This window comes from Lipophrys pholis, assembly GCF_963383615.2.
Source record: "Lipophrys pholis genome assembly, chromosome: 21".
NCBI classification, from domain to species: domain Eukaryota; kingdom Metazoa; phylum Chordata; class Actinopteri; order Blenniiformes; family Blenniidae; genus Lipophrys; species Lipophrys pholis.
Genome location: NC_137649.1, coordinates 18,534,480 through 18,548,294, shown reverse-complemented (window position 1 = coordinate 18,548,294; position 13,815 = coordinate 18,534,480). Strand labels below are relative to the sequence as shown.

General features: G+C 43.9%; 1 protein-coding gene across 1 annotated transcript; it reads right to left on the bottom strand.

Moving 5' to 3' along the window:
• Positions 1-5,322: 5,322 nt before the first annotated feature.
• naa30 (N-alpha-acetyltransferase 30, NatC catalytic subunit) lies at positions 5,323-10,304 on the bottom strand. Its single transcript, XM_080490066.1, has 4 exons — positions 9,229-10,304; positions 8,505-8,628; positions 8,308-8,363; positions 5,323-5,994 (listed from the first exon to the last, which is right to left on the bottom strand). Exons 1-4 carry the CDS (start codon positions 10,060-10,062, stop codon positions 5,857-5,859), a joined length of 1,152 nt encoding a protein of 383 aa, XP_080346192.1. The 5' UTR covers positions 10,063-10,304; the 3' UTR covers positions 5,323-5,856.
• Between the last annotated feature and the right edge of the window lie 3,511 nt (positions 10,305-13,815).

The window sequence follows — 13,815 nt, the reverse complement described above, 5'->3', positions numbered from 1 at the left end:
GTCATACGCAGTTACCAAAACAAACCATCACTTAAAAGCTCCCGGAGACGTATTCTCAAAGAGTCCGTGTCAAATTGCTGGCTGGTTAGTAAACAAACTGGACACCGGCATCATTGAACGATATAGGCTTTGTTACTTTTAAAGCTCTGCTACTAATTAGAAAGAAGGATTTGTGTTTGTTAAGTGACAGTACATCTGGATGAGCAGCAACACTTTTCTTGAATCTCTGAATCGAGTTGTTTCTCCGCTTTAAGTCTGGATTGGTCATCTACTTACCCTCGGTCCTCCAGGTCAGGTGAAGGCCACAGCCATTCTTCTTCAATCCCCTTCACTGTGGCTTGTCGCAGATCTCCTGCGTCTTGTTGCCTCGACCTGCGGCACCGAGCGAGCATCATGGTGGAGGTTGAAGGCAGTAAAGACCATCTGCTGCTCTTACAGGTGTGGTCAGAACGGATCCACCCGGATCTGGATCTTGCGTTTGTTTTGAGAAGTAGGGCGCGCTCCATCGAGGGGACACACCGTTTTCCAGCCTGCTTGACGTGCGAGTTATTCACAGGGCGTATGGAAGCTCATTTCAGGGACTTTGGAAGCGGCTGTGCAGGGCGTGATTTGAATTATCTCGAAAGTTTATGACAAAAAGCCTTTTGAATTACAGTTTCACTGATTTCAAGAGGTGGATGGGTCTGCTCCAGAACTTTAAATAGTGGGCTGTAGACTGTCGTCAGTGCATACAAGTATCCCCCTTTTGAATGGTTCAAATCCTCCAGCAGTTAATTAAAACTACATTCCTTCAATAATTTGGGATTCTTATTTTTTCATTACTGTCAGAACTTGTGATGAGAACAACGGCTCTCTCCTTCATTGGCCTTTGTGAAAGGCTCAAATTCCTCAAATACAGATTCAAACATTTGCCTAACCCAGCTTAAGCCAGCATATTCAAAAAGGTATCGGCCTCCTCATCCAACTCTGGAACAAGCGACAATAAGAATTTCCAACACTTTTTAGAATTCATTTGAATTAAGGTTTTAAATGTGAAACCTGTGGAAATGTAAATGCTTTATTCAAAGTCATTTGTTCATAGAAATTACCGTGAGAAGCACATACAAAATACCATCGTCCTATTAAAGTATGTAGCATAAAACACACGTCTTTGATGTACAATATAACTCGACATGAACTCGTCCCTACAAAGCATGGTGACCGTCTCCACACACACACACACACACACACACACACACACACACACACACACACACACACACACACACACACACACACACACACACACACACACACACACACACACACACACACACACACACACACAGTTGGCGAATGAGGCGGTTTTTTTTGTCGGCTGGAAAAGCACAAACACTGAGGAGGATGAGGTTCATGTTTTCACAAGTCTGACGTTTGAAACTAGCTCGGTTTGTGCAGCACCGCCTCTTTCCTCTGCCAGTCTGTCCCAGTAGGGCAGGGTTAACGTTGTGGTCAATGTAAGTTTTAAAGAAGTGATGTACCACAAAATGAGAAGAGCGCAAAAGAGAGTTCACAGTAGTTCTTGTAATTTGAGCCATATTTGTAAGGCGTGTTCGGTTTCAGGTTTCATAAACCATCTGACCTGCTTCACGTAAAAAAAACAAAAAACAACCTGCTTGTTTATTCGCAATAATACAAGTTTCAGTGTGATGTAACATAGTGGACACTTTCTTTAGTCTGTGTAGATATGAAACCGGTTGTATTCAATAAACGCTTCTTTCGGACGTCTGACTGCGTCCTTTTCCTTTGTGAACCGTGTTTTGAGAACCACTCCAGACAGCAGACAACATAACCCAGTTTTACGGCATTAAAAAAATCAAATAATTTATTTCTGTGTTCTTTTTTTTTTTTTTTTTTCCACATTAAATAAAAGCTATCGGACATTTCCGGATCAGAATCAAGAGAGGGGACAGGGAAGAGGAACAGAGGGGAACAGACATGCAAAATAAAAAAAACCAACAACTCCTTTTTGCTCTGCTCTTTCGCACACTTGATGGATGGCGGCGGTGCTGGTCGCCTCGGACTGCAGGACGCCCCCGGAGCTGCTTGGTTTGCTGTTGAGTTGTGTTGCAGGGACCTCAGTGGCGAGTGGCAAAGCGGCGCTGCCAATCGAAATGTTATCGGGGATTTTTTTGGGAGGGGGGGGGGGGGGGGGGGGGTCTTGTGATAAATGTGGGGTGGCAGCCGTCCGTGTTCGCGATAGCCCAGCGGATCCCCGGAAAGAGGAAATAAACTACTTCCGACACGTGTGAACACTGAACTGGCACGTCAAGTTCAATTCCTAAAGCGGAGGAGTCGTCTTTGAGAAAAACTGGGTGACGTTATGCAACACCACGAGCCACGAACTGATATCGGTGACGAAGCCCTTCAGTCTGAGATCGAAACGGAGCCACTCAGTTGGCTGCGGCAGGCTGTAATGCCCATTTACCTGAAGGAACTGCTAAGAGTTTCACAGGATCGAGACAGGGGAAAAAAAAAAAGAAAAAAAAAAGATTACAGACTCATTTGATTCAACTTCTGAAACACCTCCTCTTATTGTCCACTGCTTTAAAACACAAGACAGGTTCATTTGTTAAGGTGCAACCTATCCTCGTCCTTTCATCAGCAGTTGGAAGAGAAAGAAAAGCCCAAACAATGACGGAATAAACACGAGAGGGAGAAACAAAGCATCCATCCGAACAGAATACTCAATCGTGGAGGATCAAACCAGAGAAAGTTCTGAACTGGGTCGTAAAAATCTAAACAGTTTCTGATGAGCAGCAAAGGTAACAGTTGGTGTTCAGGGTTTCTGATTGTTTTTCGTATGCTCATTATCATTCTGGGGAAGGAAACCCCTCCGGGTGGGCTGAAGTAGCACAGAAATCCAAAACAAAACCAAAAGAGATATATATATAATCTAATCTGATAAATCAACCCAAGTCGGCCCCAAACACAAAAGATGATTCACCATTTAAAAAAAAAAAGAAGCTCAATATATCCAATGAATAGAACACTCTCATACAAATCTGGAAAAAAATAAAAATAAAAAAATGTAATTTGAACCATTGTTCCAAATGCACACAGATGTACACAGACACACCATTATGCAGGTGGTAACTGTAAACATTTACTCTCCCTTCCAGTCCTCGCCTCCTCGGACGCTAAATCTAAGCTGAACTGCGAAAAGGGAAAATAAACCCCAAAAGATCAACGCGGTCCTGGAGCGTCGCTGATCGAGGTCGCCTCATCTACGATTAAACCCGGCAGAACTTCCGGAGACTTTTTCGTTATTCTATCGTCAAAATTTGTAGCAGAATTTACAGTGCGACAAGGTAGTGTACGACAGTGCTCCTTTACTTTACACACTGTAGGTTTTAAAAAAAAAAAAAAAAAGAGGGGAAAAAAAGCACACAAATGCCCAACTGCATATTTTGAATTTCTACAAGCACAACAAAAATTTGCATTTTCCACCTCGGTTGTGTGATTTAGAGTTTATTCTCCCTTTAAACGTCGCGCCGTCCGGTTCTCCTGCCGTCACCAAAACACTTGAGCACTGACTCGAGTTCGAAATGCTAAAAACAAAGTGTGTGTGTTCTTGTTCCTTTCTGTGGCTGACAAGTCCTGTTGTCCTTATTAGGCCAAAACAAAAACGCAGCACCATGAAAAGCTCCGATTTTCATTGTGGTGTGTGTGTGTGTGTGTGTGTGTGTGTGTGTGTGTGTGTGTGTGTGTGTGTGTGTGTGTGTGTGTGTGTGTGTGTGTGTGTGTGTGTGTGTGTGTGTGTGTGTGTGTGTGTGTGTGTGTGTGTGTGAGGCCTCTGAAAGTAGAGAAATGAAGGTCTAACGGAACAGATCCACACCAGTCAAAACAGGATGCACACTGAAACATTCATTCTGACACAAACACACTGCAGCAATTTTCCAAAGAAGTGCATCTGACCTTTTGTTCATTTTACTTCAATAAGAAAATAAAAACACACACACACACACAAAAAAAAACAACAAAAGCGGTCAAAACAGACTTTCCTTGCCAATTAGTGTGTGTGTGTGTGTGTGTGTGTGTGTGTGTGTGTGAGAACTTCCGGGTGCAGTGGAGTTTGTTCCGGGTTGGAGATCTCAGACTGTTAAGCGAGGTTGCTTGTGCATCGGGTCAGAGCACCAGGGAAGTGCATCGTGGACTCAGCCGCTCGCAGGCGGCGTGAGGTTATACAGGTGTATAGAAGACAACTCCAAAGAAAACTGAAAAACAAACAATAGAATATAATCTGCTAAGAATACTGTTCTACACTCTTTTCTTTTTTCCAAGCGATAACACACACACAGAGACACACACACACACAGAGACACACACACACACAGACAGACACACACACACACACCATACTATCCAGCATTTGCAACACTCTGCCTCGATTTCATCACAGAGGCAGACCAAAGGTGGGCCGAGGCTGCGGGGCGTCGCCCGTTCACCGGGCGGACCGCTGCTGCCGCGGTGGTTAGTGCTGACAGATTGAGTGGCACTTGCAACGAGGAGAATCTGACTAATAATTAGTAAACAGAGGAGATTCAACCAAACCATGATTGGCAAGGAGTCTCTTTAAAAAAAAAAAAAAAAAAAAAAAAAAAAAAAAGACGATTTCCTCCTTTTCTGGGGGATTTTGCAGTGGCTGGCAGTGCATTTTGGGGAAAACGGGTTGAAAGATCTCTTTGACTTAAAACCTGTAGGAGATCGACGAGAGTTATAGTGAAGGACACTGAAGCAAAAAAAAAAAAAGAAAGAAAACGAGAAAGGGGGTGACAGAATTACAAGTTGGGCAAAGTTTGAGGTGCTAATGGAGTGATTTGTTGCAATCATCTGCTCTGCACCAACACGCTCACACTAAATGGGGGGTGGGGGCACTCGGGAGGCTCGGATCGCGTCACACGCTTGTCTTCCCACGCTCACGTCAAAATAAATGCATGCATATCTTTACAGGCTTCAGTCCGCGGGGGGGGGCAGGTGACGGGAGCGTCGGCGGGCAAGTGCAGCGCCCGCCGTAAATGATGGGGAAACAAAAATTAAAAAGACACACGGTACGCGCCAACCTCAACAACCATGCGCTCACACACTCACACAAACATTTGTTTTGCTCACAGTGAATCAAACCACACCTCATACACACAAAAACAAAAGAAAAATACAGCCACTTAAGGCAATATACACAGTCATACTATAGCTTTTTCCACCCCACCCCCCACCCCCGACCCCGCCCACCTAACAAGGTTAAAAAAGAAACACAAAAATAAACTCCACAAATATTTTCTTCCCAGTCTGCGTTTACTGCCCCGCTGCCTTGTTTCACATGTTTGTTTTTTCTTTTCTTTCTCTTTCTTCCTCAGTGTCTGTTCTGCCGGATGGTTTCGGTGTGGCACCTTGTCCTTTAGGGTGTCTGATGAGGCAACCGAGCTTCAAGGTCACACTGTCATCTAGTCCCCCCCCCGCCCTCCCCAGTCAAGGTCATCCCAGAGACCACCCCCTCACTCGCCCCCCTCCTCGTCACAGAAAGTAACGGGGGCCCCTTCATGGTGGGATTTCAGTCCATTTCTGCCTAAACAAGTTGTCCAGAGGTCAAGGATAAAAGGAGGGTGTGTTTCTGTGTCTATGCATATCACTGTGCATACTCCTGGGACACAAGTGTGTGTGTGTGTGTGTGTGTGTATGTATGCATGTATGTGTGTGTGTCGGTGAACATAAGAGCGAAATGACCAGGGCGGAGCTGAGGCTGCGAAGCGGATCGTGTCCGAGGTGAACAGCACCTGCCGTCCCGTCCCGTCCTCCCCCGTCCCCCTCTGCTTTCCTCTAGCGGAGCCACAGTTTGAGCCGCAGTGCGTCCACTCCGTTCAGGTAGTATCTGAACAGCCGCTTGTCTCTGACAAAACCCAAGTTCTCGTACAGCTTCAGGGCTGATTTGTTGGTGATCTCGGTCTCCAATACAACCTGGAGGCGGAGAAAGAGAGCGTCAGACATGCAATGGCCGGTGACTCCGTGGCCACGTCGAGGGATGATGAGCTCCAGGTCATAATCGAAACATGAACGCAATGACTATAGATTGAAGGCTATATAAACCTGTATGGAACCAGGAAACATCTGAGAAGTTTGGCGAAAATTATACCGTTGGGATATGTGATCATGCCAGTCTGTGTATCAAGTATTTAAAACGGATGACAACAGCCGTTTAATCCCATGTGTTTTTATAATCTTCATTCCATGAAATGAAATTCATGTCTTCATCGAGTCGAGTGATTCAAGTAATTCTGTCTTTAAACTTGACAAACGATGCAGTGACAGTCCTTCACATGAGAATAACGGACAACTCCTATTAACGTCCCGCACAACACAAAGTACGCTACTGCTACACTGAAGCTGGAAATAAAGGAACAGAGGGTAATGACTTCAAATACTCTGCGTCTCGTATAATGCTTCAAACTGCAGTATTGAATTCTGGGGCGAATGTAATCGATTACAGACAGATTCCTTCTAGTATCAAGGACGTCCGCCGAGAAATACATAGAAAACTAAACTAACCAGACTGAGAAAAGAAATGTAAAGCAGGAGATGAAACTAACAAAAGAGATGCAAAGCAACCAACATGAAGAGGTGTGACACAGAACTAATAAAGCAAACAAAATGACAATTAAAGCTATGCAAAATATCTTCAGCATGCAAAGCCGGAAAGAGAAGACTCACGCTGCAACATACAACGTTGGATAATGTTATTCAGTACAGTGATAACTAAAAACAGATTAGTGCATAGTGTTGACGCTTTGTGCATTTTTTTTATTTTCCTTGCAAACAACAACGCTCTGTCAGTTGATCATTTGTTTTTTTTCATCAGTTAATCACATAATTTTTGTGGATTAATCACATTTTTCTGTCATATTTAGAAGTCTGTCATTTTGATTTTGCAGAGCATGAATGCAGTGCATGGAAATGTCATTTCTCACCATTTCTCAAGTCTTTCACAACATGTATACTATATGCATGGTGATATCATGAATTTGCAATATATTGTGGAGCCCTAAAGGCAACACACAGATCATACTGCTCTATGTGTTGCTATTCTATCAGTCTGCTGAATGGACGACGCAGCAATAATAAACATAAAGCCCCTTTGCAAGGACTTTCAGCAACAGCTTTGTCCATGTGCCACACGTCTATTTGTCTCTCTGTTTTATTTCAACACCCAACAAATCATGACATCATCGATTAAGGACCTGGTGATAACTTTATGACTCGATCTGTACTGTGACTGGGTTATGGTGGAAAAAGCTGTGTGACGTTACAAGTACACGGTTAAGAAATGAGGTGGAGGCGTGACGGAGCGGATGTTTGAACGCCTGGGGAAAAAGGTCAACGTATAGGTGAGGATTCAGGTTTACAGTGATATTTAAGCAAGTACAAATGTAAAAACATGATTAAGTATGAGACTTTATTATATTCAATGAAAGCAGGTATATATAACTTGGTCTTTATAAAAAAGAAGCTTGAACACTGAGTTTAAGGCAACGGCTTGATGTTGGTAAGAAAAGATGAATTTGGCAAATCTTTTCATACTTCTTGGAGAGAAAAATGGACTGTTTGTCCGTGTTGAGAATTCGGCAGATACACTGAGGCTGTTTTTAGCTTCCAGGACACAAGTAATGCCTTCAGGGATCAAAACAGAAAAAATGCTGATATGCAACTGAATCTGAAATCTATTCTGCTCACGTACAGTCACAGTCTGAGCTCCACTTTTCTTTTAAAGTAAATACAACAACGGTTAATCACAGTGTCTAAGCCAGAAAAGAATCTTATTTCAAAGAATCACATTGAAAAAAATCTGTGTATGAGCGAAGCGATCATGTGGCGAGTAAAAAAGAAGCAGAGGAAGAGGAACAGCTTGTAGCTGAAGAGAAAGTAGTGACGGGATGGGAATCAAACCGAGGTTATGAATGAACCTGGAGCGAAGTGAAGGACAGCTTTGGTTTCTTTTCAGCGTTAAAACCCAAACAAAGAACCGAATTTTGATGGCACAGTGCTAACTTGTGCTACTCGTGTCAGGTATGGCGAATGTTTGATCACAGCGTCTGGGCTGCAGCTCGAGAATGCGACCAAAGTCACGCATTAAATGTTTTGCAAGGGTTAGAGCAACACTGTTGAAACTACTTCGACTTTATTCAGAGATATATTTAAAAAGAACATCTGGATGTGTTTTGAGGCGAATTGACAAACGACATGAACTGAGTGAGGAAATGAGTTTATTTTACTTACTTCGTCACAGTCACCCTCCACCATGGCATAGATGGCCTTTTTCACCAGATTAGTACCTGAAACAGAGACCGCGTCAGTCAAGTAAAGTTTGAGGAGCAGTTGGCTCAGTGTGCATAGTATATCTACATAGTTGAAAAAAGTATTTGGTTTTGGAAGAACTGGACGTGTTGGTGAACTCTGCAGTGCTGGAATCTCACCGATGCTTTTCCTTCTGTGTTTCGAGTCCACAGCCAGCATGGCGATGTATCCACGACGGAACATCTTCTTATGCATGTCAAGCTTACATACGATGGCTCCGACACACTCCTGCTCCACCATGGCCTGCCACAGACAACACACATTTGCAATGACGTTCTCCAAAATTAAATCAGGAGCGAGGCAGAACAGTTGCTTGATAGGCTCTTGTCACCAGGGCTCCCTGGCTGACCTCCGACCTTAATTTCACCGCACTTCCTCTTGTATCACATGCAGCGTTCCTGGAAAAGTGGAACTGGGAAGTTTATGACCTTGAGGCTCAGAGAATAAACAAAGAAAGGGCAGTGTTTCGCAAAGTGGAAATCCAACTGGACAATGCAGGTGGAAGAGGAAGCGACATAAACACTGCAAGTCTTTTTTTCAGCTGTCAGACACCAGACAAGATGTTCCCATATCACCGGGCATTGTTCTGTCAGTTTGACTTTTTATGAATTGACAGCTATTTATACAGACTCTTGTCCACAACACTGACAAGGATCGAGGACGTGTGGCAGCAAGGCAAGAGTTCAGATCCGATTACAACTAAAAAACTCAGAACTGCCAGTGACACATGTCAAGCCTCTTTCAGTGCAGAGGTAGAATATGTGGTTTGCTTCAAGTGACACTGACAGGCGATTCAACCCCACCAACATGCGGTCACACCCACATGGAGACGTCTGTACTCACCAGAAAGCAGAGCTGCGGCCAGTTGTGGATGAAGTACCTGTACGTGTAAATGGAATAAGGCTCAGACAAGTCCTTGGTGATCAGTCTCATGATCCACGGCATCTGCAGCTCGGACTCGTAGCGGACGTAGCGGATGCCGTGGCCGTCCGCCTCCGCTCGGCCGGGGGAGCCGCTAAGGTCGAGCCGGGCCAGCTCCGCGGCCGGCGGCTCTCCGCGGCTCTCGTCCCCGCCGGGCCCGACGCCGTCCGGGGGCTCGTCGCACGGCGGTCTCGCGGGCTGCGTGTGCTCGTACTCCTGTTTGCCGTCGCGGGCCGCCTCAGTCCTCGTGAAGCCCGGCATCCCGTTCATGCTATTGTTAACCGGCGGAGAGTGACTGCCGTTTTTGGAGAAGGGGCTGTGGCCTTCGTGTTGGCAGTCCTCACTATTGTTTCTGGCGGCCGGAGCCCCGTCGTAGCCGCTGCTGCCGCTGCTGTCACAGTTGTCCACGGGCGACGTGGGATTGTCAGGCCGGCTCCCTGCGTGCTGGTGGCTGTCAGCGTCCTCCGAGGGGCTGGCCAAGCCGTTGAGCTGCTGCTGCTCTCGGGCTTGCATTTTGAGGTGCAGCGCCGCCGGGCTAGCTCTGGCTAGCATGCTCGTCTGCTTCTTCTTGACCGAGCGCTTCTCTTGGCTCACCAGTGGCGTCTTCGTCCCTGTACCCGCGGGGACACCGTGCTCTCCGTGGCCGCCCGGCTCCCGGTCTTGCACCGCCGGGTCGGCGCTCCCAGCCGCGGGGAAAGGGGGACTTTCAGCCGGGGATGCAGGCAGTGCGCTAGGCCCAGGCGGCACTGTGGCCATCCCACCGCATTAAGGACGAGATTCGCGCTGGGGAAACGTTGAACACAATTTCATCCGCGAAGCGAGGGGATATGCAGTCAGTGTGGGAGTCGGTTTACCGAATTCCACATGAATTCATCGGGTTTTGAGGCGTTTTCAGCTGGAGACGCTTCTCGCTGCTTTCTCCTCGGTCTCCCCGCTGCCGCAAAGTGCTGTCGCAGCAAACGCCATTGCAACAGCAGTCAGAGACGTTTTACGACAGTGGAGGGACGCATGACAGCCGAGGTTCACACACACACACACACACACACACACACACACACACACACACACACACACACACACACACACACACACACACACACACACACACACACACACACACACACACAATAAATATGCCTTGTTTTCTTGTTTTCCGTTGCCAGAAGCTTATAAATACATACCATAGTAGTATCTGGTCTTAAAGTGTGTATAACACCGGTTTTAGAGGTGAGGGTCTCCTCTAGGGGCCCACAGGGTCAAACTGATGCCTTTTCCCATTATGATCTTCTTGTTTTGATTTTTGAGAATACATTCTGATTTTGAAAATAAAGAATTGGATGGTGAACCTGATGATTCTGTACATTTGTACATTATTGTATAATTTCCCTCTGGGTTTATTAAAGCTATTATATTCTGTTCTATTCTATTCTATGGATTAATTTCTTGTAAATGTAATTAACCATTAAAAAACTTTTGAAAAATTGGTGATAGTGCAAAACCACAATTGTAACAAATATGACAGTTGCAGGCTGTATATAATTAATGACCATCTGGCAGTGAATTGAGAACAAATTCAAGCACAATATCAACAATGATGTGCAAAGAAAATACTAAATTGGCTTTTAAGTTTTACTTAGTGTATTGATATCCTAGGATGTTAGTAACTCCACTTTTGTTGCAGGTTGCCATATTTTTACCAACGGACCAAGAACAACCCGTGAAAAATTAAGAAAAGTAAAGCAGAGATTCATGGCCCATTTTTCAGTCACATGTAGTTTATTTTTCTTAATGCAAAATGGAAACACACAAAGCATGAAGGAAATCAATAACAATCTGATTTTGAAATGTCCCAGTCAAAGAGAGTCTCTCAAAACCTACAAAGCACAACATAGCAGCGAAATCTATTTCATTAAAAAGGAGATTATTACTCAGAAATAGCCATAACTCTCTCAATTCTAACCAGATTGACTTGAACATTTAAAACTAAGTACATTAATTTCTTTATATGGGAAATTGTCTGTCTATCATTGTGATGAATAAAGCCTCATAAATGTCCAGGTGCAAGAGTCTTCTCAATGTAGATTAAGCACTTTTCCAAATGACATTAGATATTCTCTTCTCTATGTCAATATTAGATCAAGGTCAAAAATCATAGCAGATCTACAATGCATTTCTTCCCGTTTACATGTGCTTCCTTAGATGATCGGCAGAGGGCGACAAACCCTCAGTTAATCCAGGGGAAAGAGCAATGCTGCAGCTCCCCCAGCAGATGTCTCTAGCGGATCGTATGTTATTACAGAGGTGGCAGTGTTCTGCTTGCTTTGGTTGGAGTTAGAAAAAGAGGAAAAGGACAGGACAGAAAGCAACCAACAAGTTGACATCAGACAGCGAGCGATTCAACTCACCACAGACGTCATGGGAGCAGCCGAGGCCCCACAGGAAGGTACAGAGACACATGGTGTTAGTGACATCTAAAGGTATTGTGTAAGTATTTGAAGAGTAAACAGCAAAAATACACTCAGTGAACTGAATAAGGTCTTCCAGCAGTCTAAACCGGCAACTTACCTGGTATGATGAGAGTCAATCCAAACTGTACACTTCATCAAAGTTGTGTTTACTTCCCAAACTAAAACTTAAAGCTCGACCCATTACAGTGGAGTCTGGGAGCTGATCAATCTACATCCAATTTAACTTTTTGAAACTTTATGAAGTCCCCAAAACCCTCAGCCTGAGAATAATGTGTGCAGGTGGGCTAATATGGTCGGGATGGCTTTTTAAGATGTGATACAGGCTGGTTGTTAAGAGCTTAAAGAGAAAATTAATTGCAATTTATATAAAGTATTGCAGGACGCCAAAGAGGAAAAAACAATCAAGGAAAAATGGTCTTTCAGTTCCGGTTATTACTCTACCTTTCAGCTTGTTGAATCAGCTGGAAAATGCATTTGGTGTGTGAACAGCAAACTGTAAAGGTAAAAAAAAAACCTCAAACTTCACGCTTCAGATCCCTTCTGCATTTTGTTTTTCATGAATGTGCAAGTGATGACAATCATTTTGATACCATTTGATTCAGTAATTTCTTTTCGCCAAATAACCTTTGCCCTTTTGCTGTGCACCTCGGTCTCCTTCAGGTATTTGGCCTATCCAAGTGTTTGGAGAATTAAACCATACGTACTGCACCATCACTACTAAATCAATCTTTCCCCTAAACTAACAGTCATGAAAATATCAAAAATCATATGAGATAGAATTACTCTGTTTTCTGAATGCAATAAAGAGTACTTAAACACATTTTGACAGCTACCCTTCAAGACTAAAACTTGATTGGTCAGAGTCCATATGCAGGGGGACCTGCTTCATCCTAAGTGGCAGTGTTACTCTATTTCACCCTCAAGTTGGTCCGCGGACCCTTTACACGCTCCTTTTTTCACCTCCATTGCTGCCACCCTTCAGTCGTTGTGGGACAGATTCAACAAGATGGTGAAAACATTCATTCCTCAAAGTTTTTGCACCACGCTGACATGATAGGATTGCCCCATTGCACATTTTCATTTCAGTGCATCCAAATGTACACGGCGACTGTAAAAGCCAGGTGAACACAGCAAAGTCACAGTTAAATAAATAAATAGATAGATAGATAGATAGATAGATAGATAGATAGATAGATAGATAGATAGATAGATAGATCGATAGATAAATAACATTTCATAATGTCACATGGTGTGGTATTTTAGTGTAGCTGGTCAACAGAAAATGGCCTAATTTGACCAATAGGAGAAGAAAATCATAGTCTGGAGTGTTTCATCGACGTATTGAAGTGCCAGGGCTCAACATGTGCCAAGAAATATATATATATTCCCTAGACCACCTTTACATCACCATATCTACCTTTAACTGTTTATACAAGGCAGGATGAATCTATGTTTACATTGAAGTCATACCATTTTCAGCCTTGTACTGTGTGGTTTTGGTGAGGATGTGCAACCCATAGCCTCAGTGTGGTCCCATTCAGATAGATAGATAGATAGATAGATAGATAGATAGATAGATAGATAGATAGATAGATAGATAGATAGATAGATAGATAGATAGATAGATAGATAGATAGATAGATAGATAGATAGATAGATAGATAGATAGATAGATAGATTCTGTTGTCTTCTTTCAGTGTCCTATTCTACGGTTGATAATAAATCAAGGTTTTGCAAATAAAGGAGAAGAGTATTTTGTTTAGAAATATACATTACAGAGACAGAGCGATAGAGGAGGAGAGAGACGGGCCTTTTCAAGTTAAGCCTTGGGGCTGAGAACTCTCTGAAGAGCTGGAATCAGACATGCACAATCAGTTCCCCTCTTCAAATCTCCTTTACAGGCCTATCTACTTGAACAGGCTTCTCTTAATTACTTTCTCTATCACTTAGCGAGCGGTGCCTGAGAGAGCAGCAGTGTCTTGCCAGAGACATTTGGCTGGTTTGAACCCATATTTATATAGGCCTATCTTCTTTCTCACAA